General features: G+C 52.6%; 2 protein-coding genes across 5 annotated transcripts in view; one reads left to right on the top strand and one right to left on the bottom strand.

Annotated features, from left to right (window-relative positions):
- Window positions 1–62: 62 nt before the first annotated feature.
- Coq8b (coenzyme Q8B) lies at window positions 63–19,103 on the bottom strand. Of its 4 annotated transcripts, none has more exons than XM_055594851.1 (15): window positions 19,017–19,103; window positions 18,524–18,631; window positions 18,291–18,410; window positions 18,095–18,161; window positions 16,163–16,240; window positions 13,900–14,022; window positions 13,677–13,762; window positions 12,222–12,362; window positions 12,052–12,133; window positions 11,032–11,125; window positions 6,815–6,956; window positions 6,605–6,712; window positions 4,926–4,991; window positions 1,270–1,356; window positions 63–809 (listed from the first exon to the last, which is right to left on the bottom strand). In XM_055594851.1, the coding sequence occupies exons 2-15, from the start codon at window positions 18,626–18,628 to the stop codon at window positions 507–509; spliced, it is 1,602 nt and encodes a 533-aa protein (XP_055450826.1). In that variant the 5' UTR covers window positions 18,629–18,631; window positions 19,017–19,103; the 3' UTR covers window positions 63–506. The 4 variants fall into 4 exon arrangements, with proteins under 4 accessions (XP_055450826.1, XP_055450827.1, XP_055450828.1 ...); XM_055594852.1 differs by lacking the exon at window positions 19,017–19,103 and adding an exon at window positions 18,931–18,972; XM_055594853.1 differs by lacking the exon at window positions 19,017–19,103 and adding an exon at window positions 18,714–18,768.
- Window positions 19,104–21,771: 2,668 nt separating this feature from the next.
- The window catches only part of Itpkc (inositol-trisphosphate 3-kinase C), a 21,939-nt gene continuing 15,967 nt past the window's right edge, over window positions 21,772–27,743 (top strand). Inside the window, exon 1 of the mRNA XM_055595017.1 lies at window positions 21,772–22,982. Coding sequence (XP_055450992.1) covers window positions 21,843–22,982 — 1,140 coding nt within the window. The 5' untranslated portion in view covers window positions 21,772–21,842. The remainder of the gene's footprint in view (window positions 22,983–27,743) is intronic.

Below are 27,743 nucleotides of genomic sequence, written 5' to 3'. Positions count from 1 at the left end.
TGGCCATCTGCACCTGGAGCCGCCTGTGAGCTCCTCCCACTTAGCGAGAGAGAGAAAAGAACTGGGGGGAAGGGAAAGGCCTTTATTCAGAGGAAAGGCTCAGCACCCACCCCCACCTAAGACACAGGCTGGAGCCCCTGAAGAAGGCAGCTGGGAGAGGAGCCGGAGAGGCAGAGGTGAGGACCGCCCCCACCAGCCACCAGTCTCCCCTTCCGTGCGGATCACGGAAGACCTGGGGCCGAGGGGCGCTCCCTCAAGATGAGAGTGGACCCCATGAAGGGGCCAAGGGCTCACTGAGATGGTGGCAGGGCAGGAATCTGCTGACTCCCGGCCTCAGAATTCGAGGATGGCCACTTTGGATCAGGGGGTTAACTCCAGGGCCCGAAGATCCAAGGCAAGAGACTAGGCTCTGCGACCAGGACAGAGGGGGAGGGGGCCGCCCGCTGTGGGGCTGGCACCCCCGGATGGAGTCTATCGTGGTGGGGTCGACAGGGAGGTCCCTCTAGTCAGGAGTCTGCTGGCGGTGGCAATGCCTGGCGGCTGGCCCAGTAGCGCTGGTAGGTGTCTTGGAAGAGGTCCCGGCAGGCGATGTGGGCGTGGAGACGGGCACAGGCTAAGAAAGCCCCAGCTAGCTTGCGGTGCAGAGCATAGGTCTCCTCAGGCGGTGGGCGCAGCCGGTGCCGAAGCAACACCGGGATGAGGCCCTGTATTCGGCGAGCTGTCCCTCTGGCCCCGAAGTCGTAGGGACCTGAGGCAGCAAAGGGTTCCCCCAGGATCATCACCGCCTCCACGTGGGCGTCAGAGAATGCCTAGGGTGGGGATGGCAGATGCATGACGTCCTTTAATTACTTCAGAAGCGGCAAAGGCTGGGGCATGACTCACTTGCCTAGGGTCCACCAGTGAGGGGCTGGGGCCGTAGCTCAGTGGTGGAAGGCTTGTATTGCTAGCCCGACACCCTAGGAGATACCCTATCCACAGTGCCCCCCAGTTACTCTCAAAGCGCCCCAGCTTCCATAGGCAGGTAGCTCCTCTATTCCTCACACCCAGGACCCCCAGGAAAGACAGTGCTGCACCGCCACCTCACCCTGGGCCCCCCCAGAGACGCTGGTGCGGTCAGTTATCCCGAACCCCTGGGGCAGAAGGCTCTCTTCAACCTCATTCCTTCTTAAGTTGTTTGGTACAGCTAGAGGCTCTTCCTCTATTCCCAAAAGCCACTAGACCCCTAAAGAAAACTCGGCAACAAACACCCCAGCCCCAGTGGCAACCAACCTTGGTTTCAAAGCCTGTAAGGAATTTGAGGTCCTGGGATTTCTGCAGGACTCGGTCTCTGTCTCCATCTGCTGCAGCCTTCACCACCTGCAATGTAGGAGGACAAAGACCAGTGTGGGTCAAGGGAGCTCTGGGCTTCTAGTTTTTGAGGCTGTGTAGCTGAGGATCACGGGGAACTCCTGATCTTCCTGCCTCCACCAGCCGCAGTTGAAGGGTTACCGGTCTGTACCACCACACCAGGCTACAATGGAGGTTCCAGATAATAGGAAGATCAGCCAGAAGGGTATACCTACAATCCTAGTACTCAGAAGGTGGGATCAGGACTAGGAGTTCAAAGCCAGCCTGGACTACCAAGTGACACTGTTTAAAAGGAAAGGAGGGAGGGAGGGGATTACTTTGTCCAACCTGGATCCCTCTCCGTTTTCACCCTCCCTGTCTATCTCCCCGGAGGCTGCTGAGAGCTTGCAGGTGGACATGGCCAGGCGCTCTGCCATCCACTGAGAATGCAGAACTGCCTGGGAGCTGCTACAGTGAGTGGCACAGAGGGGAGACCTATCTGTTGACGGGTCTAGACACTGGACAAGGATGGACAACGGTGCTCAGGTTGCCAGAGGGCTGTCCCCATCGGACTTTGAGCCCCTTGGGTGTAGGGATCCCAGCTGGGTCCAGGTGCACTGGGCAGGAGACCTGTGGCTAGCCCTGCTGTAGGGCTGCTGCAGTTCCAGTCCCGTCCAGCAGGGGGAGCATGGCAGCACCTGCACCAGCTCCCTTGGGAGTGAGGAACGTAGTTCTGCGGGTCCCTGTGAGCAGCTCCACACTTCGCTGCTGAGGAAGTTCCTTCCCCACTGGGGCTACTCTAGCTGTACCGGGTGCCGGGTCCAGAGAAGGGCGAGGAACCTGCCCAGCCCAGCCCCACTGCACATCCTTTCTTTGGGATGAATCTAGCAATTACGTTGTAGATTCCCCCTGTCTGTGGCTGCCTGGCCATCTGTTAGGGTTCCATATAAATGGATGATTTTTTTTCTTTTTTAAAAAAAGACAGCAAACTGTCTCTGTCAATTTTTAGTTTGGAGGCTGCGAACATACACTTCCTTTTTACTCAGGTAAGTACTTTTACCCCTTCTCAAGTCTCTGATGGGGTTGAAGAGCAGATAGTTTCACAACTAGCTTTGTTGCTTAGGAATTAAAAAGATGTTTTGGGTCTAGATAGATGTTTTTAGGTTGACAGATACAAACTACTATAAAAATAACAGGTACAAAACCTTAGACTCTCATAAATCGGGTAGATATTTTCTTCAAGATTGCCAAATACATTTAGGCTAGACATTATGTATATGGTTTTACGTATTGGTTTTTTATAATTGTTTCATAATTATTCTTAGTGTATAAAAATGGCCTTTTTATTTAGACAGAAAAGGAGAAACTGTTGGGGTTGGTCTGAGGCTTGTATTTTGATACTAATTACTGGCCCTCGAGATCTGGTGACTGCCTGGACACACCTATCCTAAGACACTATACCTGATTGGTTGACTAAAAGACCTAAAACCGGGGCAAGGAAAAATGGGGTAGGTGTGGCCAAGGTTCTTAGGCTTCGGGAAGAGGAGAAGCATGGGAAACAGATGGAAGGTTGGGAAGGGAGGTGGAAGGACTCCATGATGGGTTACCATGAAGAAGGAACCAGGTGGGCCTGGAGAAAGGACCCCAATAACAGCGTGGAAAGGCCCAAATGAAGACAGGTAAGTATTTATGAGGTTATAGATGGTAGCCCTGATGAAGACGGTTAAGGTGGGTGGCATTGGGTTGGGGCTGGGAGGTGGATGGTGAGGTTATTCAGACAGTGTAGGTGAAATATCTGCCTGGTCCAAGGTAACTAAGGCAGTTATAAATCTAACAGGTCTCTGTGTTTTACTGCTGGGATAATCACAGGGCTAATAATAACATTATATAGCCCAACAGCCATTTTTATTTACTACGACAGTTCAGCCAGTAAAGGCACTGACAAGTCTGACGATTTTCTCCTCAGTTCCCACGGGTCCTGCAAGGTGGAGAGAGAACTGATTCCTGCTGATTCAAATTTGTGTCTCCATGGTGCATGCAAGCACGTGTGTATGTGTGTGTAACATGTATACACACACTTAAAAATAAACAGGGTCTCACCATGAAACCCAGGCTGGCCTTGAACTCCTGTCCTGTTTGAGCATCCCAAGGACTCTGACTATAGGCCACCACATCCATCCAGCAGGCTCTGTTGTTTTTGTTTTTAAGTTGGAAAAGGTTGAGGTGGCCCAAGTTTTTGGAAGGGAGTGTTGAGAAGTGGGATGGTCCAAGCACTCCAGGACACCTGGCTTTGGGCCTCAGTGGCCTGTGTGGGTGTGGGGTGTGGTGCATGTCGCCAGTTCTTCCTCGTCAGCAGCTACAGCGGCCTTGACCCTGCTCAGGCCGGTCTTCCGCCTTGTCTCTCTGTCTTCAAGACTGTTAGCACCGTGGCCCTGCGTCTACTGGCCCCTCCCAGCGGCTGCTCTGCCACTTCTCGCAGCTGCCCTGGGCTCACCAGTCATGAAGGCAACCTGCTCTCCAGAGGGAGTTCTTAACTCCAGGGCTCCTCCTCTCCTCAGATCTGTTGGGATGTACCACAGGAGACAGTGCCTCCTGCAGAAAGGTCTGAGGCAGGACCCAGAATGTCCTGGCTCCACCCAGCTCCTGCCTGTCCAGTCAGAACCTTCCTTCTGGCTCCTATACTAAGGCCAGAGAGGCTCTAGAGCCCCTGCTTGCTGATGGTCCTGAGCCCTTATGGGTGCAGGGTGCTGAGCTGGGCTGCGGTGGTGTGTCTGTGTCCTTACTGCCCCACTGCTGTGGGACACAGACTGGACTGTGTACTAGGGAGACGAGTGTCCCCAGTACCCTCCAGAATAGGGGTGGCACCAAGGGGCTGTCAGAGAATGTCTTAAGTGACAACCAGATGAATGGGAAATCCAAGTTGTGTGTAGACACGAGTGAGGTGGCCTGTGTAGCTGCTGACACTGACTGGGAAGGGAGGAAGGGAAGGACAGAGCAAGTAAAGAAGCGCTCCTTGAGGAGCTACAGTCTCCTGTGAGGGGCAGGGTGGACACCCAGACCCTGGACAGGGTGGCCATTCCTGGCCCTCCTCTCAGAAGGGGGCTGAGCAAGGCTTGGGACATAAGCTCTGGACCCAGATTGCCTACCAGTCACAGGCCTGCTAGGATTTTGAGCAATCTCTCTCAAAGCCTCAGTTACTTCACCTGTAAAATGGGTCTCCAAGCAGCCCTGACCCCTTTCTTTCCTTCTTTCTTTTCTTGTTTTATTTTTTTAAGACATGGTTTCTCTGTGTAGCCCTGGCTGTCCTGGATTCGCTTTGTAGACCAGACTAACATCAAACTCACAGAGCTCCGCCTGCCTCTGTCTCCCTGGGTGCTGGGATCACAGGTGTGCGCCATGGCGCCTGGCTACCCGGCCTCTTTCCATCAGGCTTGTCTACTAGGTGGCGATGGTTACATTTCCTTTCCTTCTTTCGAAGGAGTGCGCCATCACTGCCCGTCCAGCCTTGCACGTCTTCATTCCGGTTTACTTTTCCTTCTTGCCCTGACCTCACTATCTTGCTTGAGCCCTTCAGAAGCACCAGGGTTCCGGGTTCTCACCTCAATGTAATGGTCCGTGAACTCTGTTCCAAAAGCCCGGCTTGCACCGAAGTCCAGTAGGGTCACCTGGGAACAAGGGATTATGGGAATGTGGGGAGCTGTGGACAACCCCACTGCCAACTAAAATAGCTGGGGTGCACCTCCCTCTTTCCTCAGCCCTATTTATCTATATCTCTAGGCCCTCCCTGGTGACCACAGCCACACCCAGCCCCTCCGCACTGGTGACTTCTGGGCAGGCAGCCCACCAGTGAGCCCCACCCCCAGGCTGTGTGTGGATGAGGCCAGGCTTCCCTCCCCACCCCAATCCTAGGTGGGTGCGTTAGGACTGGACTTCAGTGACAGCCTTCTTTCTGTTGTTTGTTGAAGGAGGGCCTCCCTTCACAGTCCAGGCTCCTCTGCCTCCTGAGTACGAGGGAGGATTAAAGGCTGTGCCACCTTTAATACAAATCGTGGGCCCATAAGATAACCCGGAAATAAGGCATCTGAAAAAGTAAATGAATGCCCACAAATCTGCTTAACATACGAAAACCACGCCCACGGGTTTATTCCCCTCACCCACAAACTCCCGAGGCCTTTTCTAGGGCTATCACTTTCCTCAAACTAGTAACATTCAGTAACTTCCTGAGGGCTGGAGAGATGGCTCAGCGGTGAAGAGCAGTGACCGACTGAACGTGTCGATCCGTGAGAAATGGAGCTTCCCATGCTGTCTGGAATCCTATCTCACTACATGACTGAGGCAGAGTGAGGGCATCACCTGTGAAAGAACAATCCTAACTTTCTTTTCTTCGTGCTTCGACTTACTGCCATGTTATTAACGATACAATGACTTGAGGAAAAAAAAAAGAGAACTGGCTGGTCTTTTAGAGGAAGGGATTCAACTGCCAGCACCACACAGCGCTGCACAGCTGTTAAGTCCAGTTCAGGGGATCCAGCGCCCCCTTCTGGCATCCTCAGGCACTGCACACACATGTGCAGAGACATATATGTGGGCAAAGTACTTATACACATTAAAACTAATAATTTTAAAAGTTACTTTTTCCCAGAAATTCCCATGCACGCCTTTCTACATGTCTCTAGTATAGTTCTGTAATTTAGAGCTTTGGCTATAGAGAGAGGCCAGGCCTGAAGACACGTGTCTGCAGCTCCAGTGGAGGCAGGAGCAGGAGTTCACCAGCCTGGGCTGCGCGCGGCCCTGTTCCTGGTCCTGTAGTTTGTGGTTTGGGCCTACGTGGCTTGTTGCTCCCCCCCGCGGGGTAGCTCTGACTCACCCATTACTCATACTTTCACAGACTTATTTTACGTGTGTGCCTGCACGCACTTCTGTGCGCCACTTGCGTGCCTGGTGCCACGGAGGTAGATGGTTGAAAATCCCTAGAACTGGAGTTATAGACAGTTGTGACCCACCAGGCGGTGCTGGGAATGGACTCAGTGCTCTTAATTTTTGACCCATCCCTCCAGCACCGTTTTTTGGTGTATTATATCATGAACGGCACGCGTGTGGAGGTCAGAGTTGGCTTGCTGAGTCAGTCCTCTTTCCACCTCGCGTGTCCTGAAGCTGACTTGAGGGTCCTCAGGCTTGGTAGCAAGCTTCTTTGCCCACTAAGCCATCTCTCTGGCCCCTGGGGAAATGCTCTGTACAGCAGCTAGCAGACGTACCCTGATTCATATAAGGAACCAACCTGGTGGCTGGAGGCATCGTACAGGAAGTTGGCCCAGTTGGGATCTGTCTGCATGAATCTGAATTCAAACAGCTCTTGCAGACACAGTCTCAGTAGCTGAAGGCAGATCTGGAGGAGGAACACATCCCAGTGAGGTGTCCCGCCCGCTCCTCTTGGCCAGCGGAGAAAGCACATGCCTGGCCCTTCCCGTCCGTCCTGCAGGAGACATACCTGATTCCGGATGTCCTGGTTCAGGCCCTGGCACTGGTCCAGAGGGATTCCCCCAGCCAGCTCCATGACCAGCACACGCGTAGTGCACAGCTCCTGCACCACAGCTGGCACCCGGAAGAAGGGGTCACTAGCCAAGAGCTTCCTGGGGCAAAAAGAAGGTGAGGGATGAGAGAAACTTCATGCTTTAGAGCCCAGAGGCTTGGTTTGAACTGGCCATTTTACCAAGGCCCTTCAGGTCATCTTGTCCTAGGCTCCCCAACACATATACACACACTAAATAAATATTACAGATTATTTTAAAAGAAGTTTTAAAGTCTACGGCTGTATGTGATGGTCACTGTCCACTCCTTGGGGTTACTAAGAGAACCCTCCCTACTATGTAGCTTCCTATTCCAACATTTCAGTTACTTGTGGTAAGCCTTGGTCTAAAATATTAAGTGGAGATTTCTAATTATTCTAAAAATACAGTATGTGTCTGTAAACCTAGCAGAGGAGAGTGGAGGCAGGGGGTCAGGACTTCAAGGTCAGGCTGTGTGACACAGCACATTCCGGGTCAGCCAGGACACATGATGAGATTCTGTTTCAAAAAGCAATCAAGAGAAAGAAGAGTGCTGGAGAGATGGCTCAGCAGTTATGAGCACTGGCTGCTCTCCCAGAGCACCTGGGTTCAGTTCCCAGCACCCACACCTTGGCTCACAACCTTCTGTAACTCCAGGTCCAGGGGATCTCGCGCCCTCTTCTGGCCCCTGAAAGCACTGCATGCACTTGGTACACAGATAAAGCAAAACACCCGTATCCGTAAAATAAAAAGAAATCTCAACTAAAAACAGAACACTCCAGAGGTAAGTAATTTACAATTTAAAATACGCACCATTCTGAGGGGTCTGAAAAATCTGACTCCAGCCTGTTCGGAGCACGGACCATTACTCGTCCAGTGTATGCATGCCTAGTGTGTAATTCACGTCCCTTCCAGGGTGCCTCGTCACCGGGCCCGGTGTGTGCAATTACCCTGACAGTGTTCACATCGCCTTCATTTCAGGCGTCTACTGGGGGTCTGGGGGCGTGCCCTGTAGGTGTAGGAGGGTCACTGAAGACTCCTGACCCAGATGTGGAGGTGCATGCCTGTAATCCCAGCAGCCGGAGCTGGAGGCAGGAAGTATAGGTGCGTCATGTAACCCGCTTCCATTCCAGGAGCTGTTTCAGCAGGCCGACTGCCACTGTACCTGTGTTTCCTGTTAGTAACAGTCCACCACTGACACCCGGGCGTGGCGGCACGTGCCTACAATCTGAACTGGAGAGGTGGAGTTCAAGGGTATCCGCGGCTACATAGGGAGTTTGAGTGTGTGCTACATGGCATTCTATCGCCAACACACAAAAGGGCCAAGGACACAGCTCCATTAGTAAAGTGTTTACCACATAACCTTGAAGACCCAAGTTCATCACCAGAACCTAAAAACATTAGGTGTGGGGCATACAGTGACATGCTAGCCCGGGGAAGGAGCACCAGGTGGATCCCAGGCCTGCGCGGCCGGCCCAGCCTCCTTGTCAAGTTCTGGGCCAGAGAGAGATTCTGCCTCAGAAACCAGACGGACACCTAACTAAGGCTGCTCTCTGGCCTCCACATGCCTTGCGCACACACACGCACACTTGTATACATATCACCTCCCTGATAAAGACAAAAGTCCTTCTGTGCATGCTTTGGTACTGGACGGTGCTGGTGGGGGTGGATGGATGGCAGACCAGCCTCAGGCCTACCCTTCACCAGAAGCCATGGCCAACAGACTGACAGGGTGTAAATGTGTCCAAGCTGAGCAGGAAGTGAAGAAGTTGGGTGAGGACCTGAGGGGATGCTGGGAACAGACAATGGGCAGGTACCAGAGGTACGCCGAGGAGGGCTTTGGGGGATCCTGGGAGAATGTCCTCAGATCCTCGATAGGGTTGCTGTGGCCTGTCATCCAGTGTCTCTCTGCTTTGTAGAGTCCTCCTCCAGTTGGTATTTAGTCCTGGTTTGTGTGCTCTCTGATATGGCTCTATTTCTCAAGAGCCAGGCCTGTGCTAAACTTTAATCAGCACACCTCCCCTATGAGAGTGCTCTCCTGAGGCCACGGAACAGAACCAGGCCACACAGCCTGGTAAGGGCTGACCCGAGACTGCATCTCACATTCGTCAGGGTTCAGGACACATGCCTGTACAAGTGTGGTCTGGACTGTGTCCTCGCCCTGGGTCCTAAGCTTGGCATGCTGGGAGCTATACTGTAAAGGTCCCTCTCCAGGCGTCTCTTGCTTTTTGTTGTTTAGGTTTGTGTGTCTGTTGTTTTGCCTTTTGAGTTGATGTCTCATGTAGCCCAGGCTGGCTTCAAAATTGGCTATGTGTTGGAGAATGACCTTGAACTTCGTCCTGCTTCTCCAACTTGCATGCTAGGACTATCGGCATGAGCCACCATGCCTGGTTTATGTGACACCGGGCAAACACCAGCCAAGCACCGTCCTCAGACGGGGTTCTGCTTAACTGTTGCGCATGGCTGTAAGCCTAAGCTACAGCCACTCTCCCGTCCACAGCGTCATTCTCCCTGTCCTCAAAGGGTCTGCCACAGAGACCCAGGCATGGTGCACACACATGCGGAGAGGTGGGGCAGCAGGATCAGGAGTATAAAGCCAGCCACAGTGAGTTTGAGACCGCCAGGGCTACTGAGATCCTGTCTCAAAAAAGAAAGAGCGGGGGTTGCCGAGAGGATGACACAGCAGCTGGGAAGACAGTTGCTGTTCTGAAGACTCAAGCTCTGTCCCCAGCACTCACACTGGGTGGCTCACAGCTGCCTGCAACTCTAGCTTCGGGGGAATCCAAAGTCTAACATACATTTAAAATAATTTAAATAGATAAACAAATACATTTAAAAAGATCCAACCAGTAGTACTGAAAACACCCCCTTGAGAGGCAGAGTCAATGACTGACGCAAGTTCAAAGTTGGCCAGGGGTACACACTGAGACCCTGCCTCAGAAACAAAGCTACCACTTATCCGTCTTGCTGAAGAGACGTGACAGACTTGGGTTTCCAGGCTGGGACCTGCACACACTGGCAGTGTGAGCACTCTAGAAAACTCTGATGGCATACAGTAGTATAACGGTCCACACAGAACTTATCAGAGGCCAGTGGGGGTTGCTCGGTACGTGAACACAGCCTCTCTCGAGGGCTGAGGACATGGCCTGAGGTAGGCTGCTGACCGTACAGCCTAAGGACTTGCTCTGATCCCCAGAACCATGTAAAACAGCACTGAACGACAGCGTGTGCCTGTGATCCCAGGACGGAATGGGCACACAGAGGAGGGTCCCTGGGGTTTGCCGGCCAGCCAGTCTAGCCAAATCGGGAGTTCTAGGTTCAGCAAGAAATGCTCTCTCCCAAAATAAGGTTGAGGGGTGGGAGAGATGTCTCTGGTTCAAAACCCTGGCTGCTCTTCCAGAGGACCCACGTGCCAGTCCCAAGCACCCACTCACAAACATCCCAGTTCCGGCAGATCCAACACCCCCTTCTGGTCTCTGTGGGTACTGCAGGCATGTGGTACACAGACATGCTGCGGGCAAAAAAATCTATTGTTTTGAAACAGGGTCTCACTATGTAGTCCTGGCTGGCCTGGTACTCTTTATGTAGATGAGGCTGGCCTTGAACTCACAGAGGTCTACCTGCCTCTGCCTGTCACGTGTTAAGATCAAGCCATACATCACTATGCCTGGTTTAAAATAAAATGTAAGAATAAAAATAAATAAGGTTGAGCTGGCATGGTAGCCTTTAATCTGTGAGTTCAAGGCCCGGGCCAGCCAGAAGCACACAGTGAGCACTGGCTTCCCAGAAGCACCCCTCCCCCCCATTGTGCAGAAGGAGCAGTCTGTACTGTATGCCCCTCCTGCCCCCGCTGCTCTGTGCTAACGCTCTCTCAGCTAGCAGCTCTGTCAGCTTCTCACCATGCAGTTGAGCCCCTCTGTGAGACCGCAGGGGCCATGCATTTGACAGAGATCCAAACTGCCGCTTTGAGAGGAGTGGCCGGCTCCCGTCCCCAGAGGACAAGAATGAGGAACAGATGGACAGATAAAAGAACCAAAGAAAGAACAAGGAGCCTGCAGTCCCTTGTAAGGATGCTGACTGCCAGGGGTCACACCCAGTCCAACCCAGCCCAGATGGGAGGGAGGGAACCTCCCAGGAGCCCGCAGGCGTGTAAACTTACCTGAACGTCTGGGCACAAGCGGCTTCTCTGCGGTAGTCACACTCCCAAGCCAGCTCCTGCTGCAAGGCCTGCAAGCTCTGCTCAGCAAACAGGCCTGAGGGAGAGGGGCAGCCACAGCGGCTGAGGACGCTGCCCGTCTTCTCCTGTCCCTCACGCACTTGTCTTTCTAAGTTTCTCACTGTCCCACCTGCCTTTGTTTCACACTTTTACCCCCTTTCGTCATTCTTAAAGACAGGCTCTCATGTAGCCCAGCCTGGCCTCCAGCTCAATGTGTAGCCAAGGCTGACCTTGACCTCCTAATCCTCCTGCTTCTACCTCCCAAAAATGGATTACAGACATTCGACAACACTAGGCTCTGCATTTGAGATAGGGTCTCGCTCTGTAGTCCAGGTTTGACCGCAACTTTCAGCAATCCTCCTGCCTCAGATTCCCCAGTGCTAAGACTGTAAGTGTGAGCCACCAGACCCAGTTAACCCAGCTCATCTTGGATTCACCTTCCCTCTGCCTTTCCCACAACAGACTTCCATAGAAGTCTGTTTCCTGGGTTTGGCTCTGTCACAGGAACTGCCGCAGCCCTGAAGCACCTCTTCTCACTTGCTATTTAGCCAAGAATGACCTTGAACCCTGGGCATTGTGCACGCCAGACAAGCACTCTACGGAGCTACAACCCAGCCGTGTCTGCATTCTGTTTATGCAGACACTGATACTGTCCCCTGCCTCTCCCTCACTTCTAGGCCTGTCTACATCGTCCTCCCTTCTTCCCCACTGACACACCTTGCTGTCTTCTACATGTGATCATGTGACCCCTGCTCGCTGTGGCTCCCTGCTCGCTGCACACCTGTCTGTCTCCATGTGGCCTGTGCGTTCCATCTGGGCTTGTTTCTTTGTGCTATGTCACACTCACTCATTCTCTCTGCTGTCCCCCCTTGGCATCGCCGTCACCCATGTGATGTATGTCCACTCACAATGCTGTCCTCCACCTAGCCCCGCCTCCTCTCTCTAGACCGAGGGGCACCTCACCCTCTGGCAGGCCCACACTCATCTTGAGCACGGCCAGCAGGTTCTGTATGTCACTCTGGATACTCTGGGCAACACCTGGGTACTGTCAGGAGGGAGAGGGGGTTTGGGAGTCACTCGTGCCTCGGGACAGCATAGTGCCCACCCCCATGCTGCCCAGTCTCCCTGCTCACCTGGATCTTCACAGCCACCTCAGTCCCGTCCTTTAGCACAGCTTGGTGTACCTGCCCAATGGAGGCAGCGGCGAAGGGCATTTCCTCAAAGGAGGCCACCTTGTCTTGCCATTCCTTGCCCAGCTCCTCTTCTAGCACTCTCTGGAAGAAGCGAGTGTGACAGTTGCCATGGCAGTGCCAGGCAGCTGAGTTCATTCCCTGTACTGTCGTGTGAGCTAGGGAGCTTCCTATGTTAGCCAACTCTAGCATTCACTCTTGGCAGAATCATCATTTTACAGATATGGAAACTGAGGCTCAGGTGACCAACCAGCCAGGCACTATTGTTTCATTTTGTCTTTGAGTTGAAGAAATAAGAGTAGATTTATTAAGTGAGCTGGGTAGTGGTGCATGCCTGTAATCCCAGCACTTGGGAGGCAGAGGCAGGCAGAGCCTGGTCTACACAGAGTAAACCCTTAAACCCTGTCTCCAAAAACAAACAAACAAGCAAAAAAAAAGAAAAAAAAAAAAAAAGAAAAGAAAAGAAAAAAAAAGAGGGGTCTAGAGAGATGGCTCAGAGGTCAAGAGCACTGGCTGCTCATGTAAAGGTCCTGAGTTCAATTCCCAACCACCCGGTGGCTCACAACCATCTATAATGAGATCTGGCGCCCTCTTCTGGTGTGTAGGCACACGTGCAGGCAGAACATTGTATACATAATAAATAAATCAATCTTTAAAAAAAAGAAAAAAGAAAGGAAGAAAGAAACCTGAGAAGGCAGTCCTAAGACTCAGAGTTACACAAGGAGTACCTTTTTTTTTTTTTTTTGAGGCAGGGTCTCACTGTCAAGTCCTGACTGGCCTGGAATACCCTATGTAGACCAAGATAGCTTCAAACTCATAGAGATCCGCCTGCTTCTGCCTCCTGAGTGCTACGAAAGGTGTGGCGTGAAAGGTGAGTGCCACCATGTCCAGGGAGTGTCCCTGAGGACTGCTAACATTCCCTGTTAGGGCCCCACACTATTAACTCAGAAAGTAGCATGATGGAGAAAGGCTTCCTTCGGTTCTGGCCTGTGAGTGCCTCAGAGGTCACGGGGAAGGAGCGGAACACAGATGGCAGGCAGGCAGGTGGCTGGAGCCTACGCCCTTCCACAGTTACAGAACAGCTCACATCTTTCAGTCAGTACCAGGCATGCTGCTATTCTATTGATGGATAAAGTCTCCTTCGGTGGGGTTTGTTTGCTAGTCTTGGATACTCTATGGAGCTCAGAATGACCTTGAATTCCTGATAGGCTTCCATCTCCAAGTATTAGGATTACATCATGTCCTAGTGGTGAGCTCCTTTAATTAATCACAGCTCAAACTTCCATGCCACTCACGTGTGACAGGGACCGGTCTAAGAACCTTGTGTAATGTACACTAAGTGTCGAGAAGAGTGCAATACAGGCTACCAAGTCACCATCCACCCAAATGGGCACTCACCAGCATCTGCCAGCGGGGCATGAAGTCAGCGCTCTGGCGGACCCTCTCGAAGATTCGCTGAAGCTGGGGGCTGATAAAGCTGTTGTCTTGGGAGACAGTGGGATAAGGGGAATCGTGAGGGAGATGACGGTGTTCTATGTGAGCATCTGAACTCAGGGCTTGCCGCTGGGTGTGTGGGGTGGAAATGAGGTCATAGGTCAGGAATTGAGGGCTCAGGCTGTACCCTGGATGCTGAGCATTTGGCCGATCTTGAGGGCGGCTCCCCGGACTGTACATAAGGTCTGCACGAACCTCTCAGCATTGGCCTCAGAAAGGAAAGGGCTGGAGTCCAGTCCAGAGACAACCTCTATGGAAAGAAGTGAGCCTGAGTGATACATGCACAAAAGCACCTGTCAGCCAGGCTTAGTAGCACAGGCGGCACAGGCAGGTGGATCTCTGTGAGTTTGATGCCAGCCTGGTCTACAAAGCCAGTCCAGAGGAGCCAAGGCTACACAGACACCCTGTCTCAAAAAAAACAAAAACCAACCAACCAACCAACCAAACAAACAAACAAACCTGTCAATGGCTCCTTGCCTGACTTAGAACTCTATGTAAGCCAGGCCAGGCTGGCCTCAAACTCCTAGAAATCCATGTACCTCTACCTCCCAAGTGTTTGGGTTAAATATAGCCTAGGGTTGCCTCAAACTCATGGAAATCCTCCTGCCTCTGCTTCCTGAGTGTTGACACTAAATATTAAAAGGTAAGAAATATACATACATACATACACACATACATACATAAAAGCTAGGCATAGGGTAGTTTCAATAATCAGTAGACAAGAGGCAGGGGAGGATCTCTGTAAGTTCAAGGCTAGCCTGGGCTAACAGGGGACCCTGTCTCAAGAAGAAAACAAAGCAAAAGAAAACACAGCAGAACCTATTAATCACTATACCACCAGTGCATAGCCACCAGAGGGGCTAAAATAAAAGTGCTAATATCAAGCATCAGCAAAGATGAGCAGCAACGTGAACTCAGACGCGGCTGATGAGAATGGGCTAGCACGGCCCTCTAACCAACAGCTTCTAGAGAAGCACAGGACCAAAGGCAGTGTCGTCTTCCTCCGGGTGTGAAGGAGAGTGACTGCACAGTTCTAAACACACACATCCCACTGACACAGAGTCGCCCCCAGTGGTGGTGGGGGGCTGCCTCTAAGCACAGTACTGAAGCAACTGGAGCAGCAGCAGCAGAAGCTCAGGGTCTGTAATCTTACAAACTCTGGGGGCAGAGAGGTGGACCTTCTGAGTTTGAGACCAGCCTGGTCTACAGCAAGTTCTGTACAGTCAGGGCTACATAGAGACCCTGCCTGGACAGACAGACAGACAGACAGGTGATAGATCAAATTTTAAGGTTAACTTTGCAGTTCTAATCTAATAAAGTATCAGTAAACAAAAGCCACATAAAAACTGCTTTCCAGTGCTCACTGCGTATTTGTGGTGCTGGAGTCTGACCTCAGAAACTCATACACTCCAGGTAAACACTCTACCATTGAACTACAGGCCCAGACTTGCTGAGTCCTCAGAAAATTTCTTCACAAGTTGGGCATAGTGGCGTACATCCTTAGTCCCAGCACTTGGGAGGCACAGGCAGACAGATCCCTGAGTCTGAGGCCAGCCTGTGAGTTCTAGGACATCCAGGACCATATAGAGAGACCTTGTCTTAAAATAGAAAAAAAAAAAAATTCTTTCCTATCATCTAAAAGTAACAAACCCTTTTTATTTTGAAATGGGATTTCATGTAATCCCAGCACTTGGGAGGCAGAAGCAGGCAATTGCTGTGAGTTCAAGGCTAGCCTAGACTATAAAGCAAGTCCAGGACAGCCAAAGCTACACAGAAAAATTCTGTCTTGACAAAAAAGAAAAAAAAGAAAGAAATGGGATTTCACTAAGTTGCCCAGGCTTCCTTTGAACTTGATTTGTAGCCAGGACAGACTTGATTTCTTTTTAGTGCGGAATATCTTGATTTTTTTTTTTTTTAAGTCAGGTATGGTAATGCCTGCCTTTAATCCTAGCACTTGGAAGGCAAAAGCAAACAGATCTCTGAGTTTGAGGTCAGCCTGGTCTAAAGAGTGAGTTCCAGGGTAACCAGGGCTACAGACAAACCCTGTCCTGATGTCCTAAAAAACAAAAACAAAAAAAAAAACAAGCAAGATTTCTTTGTTTGTGTGTGTGTGTGGTGTGTGTGCGTGCCACCTATGTGTTTATTTAGAGCAGCCAGAAGAGGGCGGTGGATTCCCGGGAGCTGGAATTATAGACAGTTGTGAGCACCTGATGTGAATCCTGGGAACCTTCAGTGTGTGACTGCTATGTTTTAGATAAAAGGATTTACAGCTGAGCTGCACACACCCCTACCACCCATCTCTGGTGAGCCAAACTCTAGCACAGCCTGGGCCCTCATGGCCAGGGGCTGAATGGAGCAAGGGGCTGAATGGAGCAAGCGGCTTCACTCACCATGCTGCTCACCTCCTCTGGGCAGGTACTTCTTGCTCACCTCAGCCAGTGCTCCCAGGCCCAAGCCCACCGCCAGCCCTGAAGAGCAGGAAAGGAAGCTGAGAGTCTGCTCACCCAGACCGTCCCTCAGACCCTCACTCCTGCCTCTCCAGTGGATGCCAGAACCCTGGTTGCTCAGTTAGTGGGCATGCACTGTCTTGGCTGAGCTGCACCCCCAGTTTGTTTTTTGTTTTTTTTTCTGTTGGTACTTTGGATTGAACAGGGTACTCACAGATGCTAACAAAAACTCTACGTCCCTAGCATCTGGCCTGGAAATGGCTATGTGATTTAGGCTAGCCTTGAGCCTGTCATCCTGCTCAAGCTTCCTTAATTGCTACTATCAGAGATGACCTCACACTTACCTTCCATCCTTCCGTCCGTCCTTCCTTCCTTCCTATACTCTGAGGTAGCCCAGGCTAGCCTTAAACTCATTGTGTTACCAGAACCCCTGATTTGCCTACTTACATGTCTCAAGTGTTGAGATTTTAGGCATATCCCACCTGTCCTCAGACTCACAGAGTTCCGCCTGCCTCTGCCTCCCGGAGTGCTGGGATCACAGGTGTGCCACAGCGCCCACCTCGGCTCCTGCTCTTAAAGCTATGTTGGGCCCCTTGCCTCTTTGGCTGTCGCCGTCTCTGGCTGGCAGCTGGCATCTGCCAATATGCTATGCGCTCCTGCATCTCCGTGCCACGTGCTGCTGCTATTATGCCCCAAGTGTCAACTCACTGCCCTCACACCTCTGTGGAACGTGTTTGACCGAAAAAGCTCACATTCTGCAGGAAGGAAAAGTGAAACTCAGGGAAGGTAAGTGCGTGCCCAGTCAGGAGAGCATCCCGAGAGCCCGGACACACCGGTGCCAGGTGCTACCCACAATGCTCAGCTGGGCCTTAACATGTGGCCTATGACCTGCGTGACCTGTGCTGTGAGGAAGCAGAGATTTACGCTGTAGTAAGCTGTGGACAGCAGGGCCTGTTATCCGAACACTTGGGAGGTACAATCAGGTTCGAGGCCAGACAAGATTACAGGAGACATCACCACAAAAAGCATGTGTTGGGGGTGTGGTGGTGGTGCACACCTTTAATCCCAGAGCTTGGGAGGCAGAGGCAGGCGGCTCTCTGAGTTCCAGGACAGCCTGATTTCAGGCCAGCGAGGGCTGCATGGTGAGACCCTGTCTCAAACACATCACATGTGTGTAAACGTGTGTATCCATGCTCAGTATTTATCTGTATTTTCTCAAGTGCTGTTTCCTTTTTCCTCTTTCTTCCTCCTCTGAGACAAGATCCTTCATGCCAGATTGGTCTTGAATTAAACTTTCAGGGAGTGGAGCCTCCAGGCACGCACTACCAGGCCTGGCTTTTCAACCTTCTAGTCTTAGCCTCTCAGGAGCAGAGATTACAAAAGACTGTGCTACCATGCCCAAAGCCCCCGCCTCCCTCCTTTGTCTTCTCTCCTCTAGACAGGATCTCATGTAGTCCAGGTGCCTCAGACTCACTATGTAGCCCGTGATGACATTGAGCACTTCATCTTCCTGCTTCTACCTACATCCCAGCTGCTGAAACGAGCAGGTGGGTGTCCGGGCCTCCTTCTTTCTCCAAGCATTGGCTGCAACACACTCCTTCACTCCCTATATGTTTGAACAATCCTGCTGCAGTCCCAAAGTGCGGTCAGCTCACCCCTCTCAGCCTCCACTCCTCCATCAATACAAGCAAGCACACATTGGACACGATCTTGCTCCTTACAGGTTCTCCATAAACGGTAAGGTTTACACTCCTGTTTACACGCTGGGGTTTGAAGGTCGTCGCGTCCCCCCCTCCCCCGCCGCCTTCCCCTTGCCTCACCTGCAAAAGTTGCTTCTGATCTAGGTCACACCAAGATCCCCCCAAGCACACCTACCCCCGAAGTTGGCCAAGCGACTGATGCGGGTGGCAGGCACTTTGCGTTCTCGAGAGCGATCACTCAGCTGAGAAAGGGGGAAAGGCGTAAGGTAGGCAGCGAGGCAGAAAAGCCCTGCCCACCTGCTACCGCCTTAAGGTAGGGTTCAGTGGCCTCCCGGGGTATCACGGGGGCGGGCGGGGGAGAGCAATGATACCTGTGGCCGGGGTGCCTTCCTGAGCCGGGCCTCCCGTGCCCTGCGAATGTCGTCCTCACTTAGGCCTCTTCCAGGCCGCTCATGATGAACACTTCGGACCAAACAACCCCCACATGGCCCCTGCAGAGAAGCGGATTTCAGTAGGGTGGAGGGCTAGGCCTCTGTTTTTGTTCTCTCCATCATTTTACCCCGTCAAGCCTCTTTCCCTTGGAGGCCCCTCCCCAGCCTCTTACCCACCAGCGGGGCCTAGGCCCCAGGGCGCCCCAACAAGGGAGACGAACAGTCCTGCCCAGCGGGCCACAGGTCCCGCGCAGCACGGCACCTAGCTCCGGCCACATGGCCTAAGAAATGATAAGGAAATAAGGACTCAGGACGCGGCCTGCCGTTTGCCCGTTCTTTGAAAGGTCCTCCTCCCCTCCCTACCTCAGCTCTCCTGTTAATTGATTTGCAAGTTTCTCCTAGTTGCGCCCCCCGCCAAGTTGTTAGCAACTCATGTTTTCCCCAAGCGCCGCCTCAATTCCCCCCTCCCCCCCGAAACATCCTGCCGTTGCTAGGGTTCTTCCCGGTTGCTAGACACCCACAGCCCCTCCAGGACTACTCTACTTCTCCCAGCCCCTTTCGTTGCTAGGCACCGCCTTACCCTGGGCTGTTAAGAATCCACAATTACTCGCCTGTCCCCCCACCCCCCCTCCCAAATAAAAACCAAACCACCCCGTTCCGGGGCACCTCCCCCGTTGCTAAGCACCGGTCCACCGGGCTTAGGCTCCAGGTCTGGCACACGCTGGGCCTCCGGAGCTTCCGGGAACGTCTGTACGCTCGGCCCCTCCGATCAGCTAGCCAATGGAAGCACAGCAGCTCGCTGACGTCACAAAATACGCTCCACTGAGGAGGCGTGGCAAAGGGGTGGAACCTACGCAAAAGCTCTGTGCGTCTTCTGTGGCCGTCGGAACGCCCGTGAGCCACGCGTGTACAGCCCGTCTTTCTTGAAAGCATCTTCCTTGTCTCCTCTACCCCTATCTTTTTCTCTCCCTCTAGGCCTTCTGTCCTCTGTGCCCATTCTCTGCCCCTTTTCTCTCTTGTAGCCAATGAACTCCTGATCACGGCTCCACTTCCCCCTGCTGAAATCACAAGTTTGCACCATCACATCCAGCCGCATTTCCTCCTGGCAAGCTCAAAAGCTACCCTGTGTGTTTGGTTTTGTTTCCTCCAGCAGGTGCACAAACTCTGGGACTCGTGCATACGAAATAAGATTCCCTACCCCTGAGACACACCCCCAGCAATCTTTAAACTCATTCTTCCAAGTCTCTCCACTTTGCACCAGCACCCACACCCTGGCACCCAGCCTCCTTCCTTGCACACATAAATCCACTGCCTTGCTTATGCGCTGTTTCCTGCTCAGGTCTTCAACATAACTCCCCTTGGCGGCGGCATGCTGTGCCTGTGTTCCCTCCTGCACCCTACTCTCCACTCCCCGCCCACTTGGGAGATGGAAGGCCGTGGGAGCCCCTGTTTCCTGAAGGCAGGACATTTCCCAGAACATACTCAGTCAAGGCTCCCAGAGCTGAGTCAGGAATCTTGGCGTGGAAGAAAACTGACTCAGTCTTCTTGTTGTCTGGAAGAGAAACAGCTGGTGGCTGGGCACCTTTCCCACCAATGAAGAGAGGGAGACCCACAAATGTGTTCCTCTCAGCCCCACCTCCTTTGTCGGGAATTAGGCCTTCTTGTGCTGTGTGACCTCAGAAGGGCCCTCCTCCACCTCTGGACCTCATGTTCTCTAATCTGTATCATGTGTGAGGTGGGTTCCCGGCTCTGACTTTTCATTAGCCTGTGAAGAGATGACTCACCCTGGCGCCTTGGGTCTGTGCGTATTCAGTGTCCCTCCCATGGGTGAGTCAGTTTCAAGACTGAGAGTACCTGCTGTCCTCCCCAAAGGTGGGAGTCTGACTCAGGAGCTGCCCGCTGCTCACCGTAAGGGACAGGCTGAAAAATCAGCTCAGACAATAATCCCGCAGGACATGGCTCACAGAGCCCTCGTACCACATCCTTCACATGCCCAAGTTCACAGCAGACACTACCAAGGCTAGAGAAGGGCCGTTCAGTTCCCAGCATCCACCTGGGGAGCATACAACCATCCCTAACTCCAGATCTGACACTGCCTCCTAGCCTTCAAAGGCACTTGAATGCACCTGCACACACACACACACACACACACACACACACACACACACACGCAATCAAAGAACAAACTAACCTTGTGTGGTAGCATCCCTTTCCGCTCACAGTGGCTGACAGAGGTCGTGATCTATTGTCAGAGCCAGGCACGGAGGTCCTTTGGACACAGATCATTGTCATTTGTTTACTTATTTACAAATCCAAGACCCAGTGGGCGTGCTCTGCTATAGAAGTAAATCCCCAGCCTCGGGTTTCTGAGATAGGTTCTCACCATGCAGCCCAGGTTGAGGTGCTGAGCTAGGGAACATCTCGTCTACCTCCGGAGCGATGTGACTACAGGAATGTGCCCTCACCACGGTCTAGACAGGAGATTTGTTATTTGAAACATTGGAACTCTTTTTCCAAAAAAGATTTACCTATTTCATCATCATCATCATCATCATCATCATCATCATCATCATCATCATCACTTTGATACAGGGTTTCTATATGTAGCTCTGGCTGACCTGGAACTGACACAAACTCCCAGAGATCCATCTGCCTCTGCCTCCTGAGCACTACGATTAAAGGTGTGAGCCACCATGCCCCGCTTAAAAACATTTACTTTTACTTTCTGTGTCTCGATGATTCTGCCTGCATGTATGTCTGTGCATTCTGTGCATAGCCCCTAGGAAGCCAGAAGAGGGTGTCCACTCTCTGGAACTGTATTTACAGATGACTGCGAGCCACAGACGGGGGGCTGGAAACCAAACTCAAATCTCTCAGTCCCCTCCCCTTTGTGTCTGTATTGGGGAGCAGGGGGTGTCTGAGATAGGGTCTGTGTAGTCCTGGAGGGCCCAGAATTCATTGATCCGTCTGCTTCTTGCCTCCAGAGTGCTGGTCCTCCTCCTGTGTGTGTGTGTGTGTAGGCTCGGAACTGACTACATAGCTAGGGATGAACTTGAACTGAACCCCCGATGCCCATCTCCCAAAGTCTTAAGTCTTTGGAAAGTCCACCTCGTCCCTGAATGTTGCGTGGGTGCGTGGTTCTCCCTCTCTGGAGTAGGGGCTGAAATGATGCAGGGAAAGGTCCCACTGGCGTGAGACCCAGACTCGGGCCCGCTTCGACCCAGGCCGAGCCCAGCATCGGGAGCGGACACTCCTTCCCCAGGGCCCCACGCGGGGGCAGCCGAGGTCCCGGCGCACTTCGTCACATCCGGCGAGGGCGGTGTTTAGGGCTTTCCCTGGGAGGTGGAGTATCGGTTAACCCCTGTGTATCCGGGCGGCCCGGAGCTCTGCGGGCCGGAACCTACGGCTTGGGGCTCCCCGGCCACACCCCTCGAAGGATTTAAAGGGGAAGGAGGGGCCGGACGGGCCGGAGCCCGAGCCGAGGGAGCGGGCATGAGGCGCTGCCCGTGCCGGGGGAGCCTGAGCGAGGCGGAGGCCGGCGCGCTGCCCGCCGAGGCCCGCATGGGGCTGGAGGCGCTGCGGGGCGGGCGGCGGCGACAGCCGGGACTGCAGCGACCTGGGCCGGGAGCAGGTGGCCCGGCGGGACGGCCGGAGGGGGGCGGTCCCCGGGCCGGGCTTGAGGGGTCCAGCCTGCACTCCGAGGCGGAGAGGACCGGCCTCGGGCCTGCGCCGCGTCCAGGCGGTCCCCAGGCAGAATCCTGTGGAGACGGACACGCGGAGTGCGGAGTAGCAGGCCTGGGAGCAGAATCGGAGAAACCCAGCCAAAACAGGGAGCTGGACGGGTCCAACCTCCCGACACATACAGAGATGAACGGTCCCTGGGCAGAGATGGAGGCGGCCGGTTCCTGGAAGGGTGGCTTTCGGACTGATCCTCACAGATCCGACCTCCAGTGTCGGCCAAAGAGAGCCAGCCTGTGTACCCAACCAGCGTTTGATGAGTCCTGGACCGACCTGGAAAGAGTCGAGCTGTGGCCGACTCAGCCAGAGAGGGACAAGCCCTGGGTTGATCATCTCCGGACCTGCCACAGCACGTCCAAACTGCAGAGCCACCCAGACCGAGTCTGCCCCTCACCAGAACCAGGTACTGATGCCCCCTGCAAAGCGTGGATCCCGGCTGGCTCCAGGACACCACGTGACACCGACGGCTTCTGGACCGGGTCGCCACCTGATGGCTCCCCCACGGGACAGAGTACCCAGACGGCCTGGAAACAGCCTGGAAGCGATGGCTTTTCCACACAAGACGCTGACGGTGCCTGGATTCGACCTGGCACTGATAGTCCCTGGGCTGACAGCGTGTTGGGGGAGTCCAATGGAGATGACCCATTGGAGGCACCAGAGTCCGGGGAGTTGGTGACTAACCTGCGCTCCCCCCTGGACTGCGGCTCCCTGTGTCCTGTGCCCCGTCTTATCATCACCCCTGAGACTCCCGAGCCTGAGGCCCAGCCGGTGGGACCCCCATCCCGGATTGAGGGGGGCACTGGCGGCTTCTCTTCCGCCTCCTCTTTTGATGAGTCTGAGGATGACTTGGTGGCCGGGGGTGGAGGTACCAGCGACCCTGAAGACAGATCCGGAGTGAGTAGACCCCATTCTTCCGGAGAGCATGACCCCGAATCTCTTACCCTCCCGTTGTTTCTGCCCTGGCTTAGAAAATGCTTTCCAGGTGATTCTTAGCCACCTGCTAGCAATGACATCTCTAGATATCTCTTCCATTCACTGGCCGCCTTCCCCGGACAGACAGGTTACTAATGCATTTCATGAGCCCCCGACTCTTTGCTCTTTTCATTTCTGTCTTTCCAGTTTCTCCTCTGTCACTAGTTCTTGGGGGCGGTCTGCAGGGGAGGATCATAGGCTGACTGTGCCTGGGAACCTCTGAGTCTATGTGTGAGCCTGTGAACACACAGTTTTATGTAAAAGGTCTGTGGCGTCTGCTGAGTCCTCTAGAGGGGACCCGAAGCCCTACTCTGAAGAGCACCAGTAAGATCAGTAAGCTAGAAGGGATGCAGATTCCTTCTGAGATGGAATTGATTGATGGAACTCTTGCCTGTTTGTCCTTTTTTTTTTTTTAGACATTCTTCTGTATCCTGTCTTGGTCTCAAACTTTGTACATTACTGAGGCTGTCCTTGAACTCCTGATTATCCAGCCTCTGGGATAACACATGCTCCACTGTGCTGCCCCTCCCCCCTGCACTCTACCCCTGCTTCCTGTTGAGAAAGAGTTTGCTGTGTAGATCAGGCTGGCCTGCAGAAGCTGCTAAGACCATTCTGCCTCTGCCATTCAGAAATTAGGGACGGGGGTGTGTGCCATCATGCCACACCCCTGCCAAACCCATCATGCCAAACCCGTAGTGAGTTTGTCCATATTCACTATGAAGCTAGACTGGCTTTGAACTTGTGGCTGTTCTGATGCATTAAGCCTTTTCTTTAATTTTATTTTTTAGATGTATTTATTTTTGTACTTAGACTTATTTATTTTATGTGTATGAGTGTTTTTACCTGAATGTATGTGTGTGTTTGTTATGTGCCTGGATGCCTGCTTCCTGGCAAGGTCAGAGGAGGGGGTCAGATCTCCTGGAACTGGAGTTACGGATGGTGTGAGCCACCATTTGAGTGCGGGGAATGGAACCCCAGCCCTCTTTAAATGCTTTTGAGCCAAGTATTTTGAGCCATCTCTCCAGCCCCCCTCATAAGCCTTTTCCAGGTTGGGCTTTCAGGCCTGAGCCAACACAACCTGCTGCCTCCAGCTTTCATTAGATGTTCAAAGGGCCAAGTAGTCAGGGATTGCCAGGTTTCCAACATGTATCTAGGTTTGCCTTGAACTAGCGATGGTTTTGCTACCTTGAGCTTCCCAAGGGCTGGGGTGACAGGTATGAGCCAACAAGCCCATCTGCCTCCAGCTTTCATGTATATATGAGGAGGGGGCTGCAGAGATGGCTGAGCAATTAAGAGCAAGTTTTGCTCCTGTAGAGAGCCAGAGCTGGATTCCCAGCTCTATGGGCGACTCACAGCTGCCAGTAACTCCACTCCCAGGGGATCCAATGCCTCTGATCTCTGCAGGAACTCGAAGTCACATATGCCTGCCCACGTACACGTAATTTTAAAAACATCTTAAAAAAAAGTTCAAAGGGCAAAATGCTCAAGGATCCTCATCCCAGCCAGATACCCATCATGTACCCAGACTGTCCTTGAACTTGTGATAATGATCTTGCTGCCTCAGTCCTACAGAGCCTGCACCGACAGACTGGCCAGCACTAGCTTTTTATTAGATGTGCAAAGGGCAAAATGCGCAGGGATCCTCGGCCTACCCAGGTACCCACCTAGTCTCCTGCAGTCCCCTGCTCCCCAAGGGGCCCCTTCAGACTTATTTACATCTTCCACCTTCGCCCCCAGCTTGGGTGTGGCTCTCCCCTGGTGAATCAGAGGAGCAAGCAGGGCAGGTTCAGGGAGGGAGAAGGCAGAGGAGACACAGGTGTGGAAAAGAGCCTCAGATGGGGTGCAGAGTCCATCTGCTTGACAGCTTCTTGGTGGAGTCCTACTGGGCCCTGAAATCCACCTTCTCAGTCCCGCCGCCCCTTAGCTTGGGCACCTCCCTGGGGGACATGCTTACACATGTGATCCCAGCTGTGAGAAACAGACCTGCCCAGACTCGCCGATGCCCACGCAGAAGAGGCAGCACACAGGGCCTTCTGCCGTGGCTCTTCCCTGTGCCTGCCCTCTCACCGCCTTGACATCTGCGCAGCTGAGGTGCGAGCGGGTAACCAATAACAACAGTGATGTGGATGGCTGCAGCTGTCAAACTCCTGCACGCTCCGCTGGCTCATTACCCCTCATGGCAGCTGTGTGACACGTACTATTGTGTTCCTTTTTTACAGATGAGGAAGCTGAGGCACAGGAGATGAAACCCCTCATCCCATCCAGGGAGGTGACACACTTCAAGATTTACCCTCTAGGAGATGCGTGGTGGTACACGCCCTCTATTCCATAGGCAGAGGCAGGCAGATCTACACAGGTCTACACAGTGAAGTCTAGGCAGCCAGAGTGATGACGTAGGGAGGCCCTGTCTATAAACAAACACAAAATGTGACCACTAGTCTCGGCGCTGTGGCTCATGTCTGTAATCCCAGCATTTGGGAGGCTGAAGCAAAAGATTAGCCTAAATCTGAAATGTGCCTAAACTGCAGAATGAACCCCCCCACTCCAAAAAGACTCCTCTCATACACTGGAACTGATGGTGCCCGTCTCCCTTCCCTCCTGTCCTCCACTCTTCTGTGTTCCTCTCCCATCTGTCTTTGTTAGGCAGTACAAGCTGTCCTGGAACTTGCTGTGTGGCTCGAGCCCTGGCTGGTCTTGAATTTAAGGCAATAATCTTGCCTCAGCCTCTGGAGTGCTTGGATTACAACTGTCCTCCACCATGCCCAGCTCAGGGTACCTTCTACTTCTCTGCGGTTTTGTTTCTTGTATTTTTACTTATTTCTTATGTTTATTGGTGTGTGGCTGTGCACACACCACAGTGTGCTCATGAAGGTCACAGACAACCTGGGGAAGTCATTTCTCTCCTTTTTACCATGTGGGGTCCAGGGATCAAACACAGGTTGTCTGATTTGTCAGCAAGAACGTTTACCTGCTGAGCCATCTCACCAGCCGTGTTTTTATTTGTGTGTGTGTGTGTGTGTGTGTGTGTGTGTGTTATTGAACCTGAGGAACTGAATGAACCTAGGACCCTGTGCATGCTAGGGCACGCAGTATACTACTGAGCAATGTTCTCAGAACACTTTCTCAGCATTTACTTTGAGACAGGGTTTTCCATTGTTGTCTAGGCCTTGAACCTGGTGTGTCTTCCAGGCAGGTTTGAATTTACCGTCCTCCTATCTCAGTCAGCCTCACAAGTAGCTGGGATTATAAGCCTACCCACGGTACTCTCCTGCCTACCCACCCTCCCTTGTTTGGTTGGTTGTTTTTTTGAGACAGGGTTTCTCTGTGTAGCCCTGGCTGTCCTGGAGCTCACTCTGTGGACCAGGCTGGCCTCGAACTCACAGATCACCCACCTTTGCTTTGTGAGTGCTGGTATTAAAGGTGTTTGGCCATCTTTACCTGAGCCCTTTGTAGCCTAGGATGACCTGGAACTTTTGATCCTCCTGCCTCTGTTTCCCTAGTGACTTTTGTGTACTTTTGGAGCTGAGCAGTACCGGCAGATTAACACTCCCTTCTCATCTTTGTTTTGTAGATGGGGAAACTGAGGCACAGAAAGACATCTTGTGCTGAGTAATGGCAAAGTCAAGTCAAACCCACAATGTTTGACTTGCTTCTTGCTGAGTTTTAAGTTTTATTTTAGCCCCTTTGGCTTATGGATCTGTCCTCACTTGCCTCCCTCCTAGACCTATTTGTCTCAATTCTTTGTCTTTCCAGAAGCTGCCTCAGTAGCTGCACTGTGCCTAGGCAGGTCCTCTGCCTCCCTGTAGCCTTCAGGAACTCACACAGTTCATAGCATCCTGTCTTCAGGCTGGGTCTGCCACCCTCTGCTGCCCTGACTGTCCTGCAGTGAGGCCTGAGTGTCCCCTCACCCCACCCCAATTGCCGTTCCTGCCTCCACACATTGTTCCCACTGCTGGAAGTCCCCTGCTTCCTTCACTTTAACTTTGAGATCACATTTGAACATTGCGGCCCACCTATACACCCTTCCTGTATGAGACCTTTTAAAACAAGGTCTGAGCCCAGGCTGGCCTTGAACTGCATGCACTGTTTAGCTGAAGGTGACCTTGAACTCCTAATTCTCCTGCCTCCAGGTGTGTACCACTAACTGGCATTTCTTCTTTCCCCCCTTTTCATGATCCTGTTCTAAATAGACAATAATTGTGTCCTAAGCCCCTAGACTTTTCTGGGGATACTGGTCATCCAGGCAGGCCTCCCTCTCTTTTCTTCCTTTGTTTGTTTGTTTGTTTTGTTTTGTTTAATCTTCTGAGACAGGGTCTCACTATGTAGTCCTGTCTGGTATGGAAATCCCACGTAGACCAGACTGACCTCACACTCACAGAGATCCTCCCTCAAGACACTATATTCTTAAAGGACTCCCAGGCTGGTGGGGACACAGATGGATCTCCAGGTACTAGCAGCTTGAGCAGGGCTGGGATGAGATAAGCTTAAGGGGTTGTAGGACTCCCTAATAAACAGTTAGTCAGATCTGGGGTATCAGAGAGGACTTCCTGGAGGAGGGTACCTGTGAACTGAGACCTTGATAAACTATTCCCAGATTAACTCTAAGATAAACTTAGAAGGAAAAGGGCTGAAGGCATGGCTCCATGGAAGAGCCCCTGCTTAGAATTCCCCAGTGAGGGGCTG

The sequence above is a fragment of the Psammomys obesus genome, unplaced genomic scaffold (genome assembly GCF_907164565.1).
Source record: "Psammomys obesus unplaced genomic scaffold, mPsaObe1.curated_primary_1811, whole genome shotgun sequence".
Lineage (NCBI taxonomy): Eukaryota > Metazoa > Chordata > Mammalia > Rodentia > Muridae > Psammomys > Psammomys obesus.
This window is presented reverse-complemented; position numbering and strand designations above follow the sequence as displayed.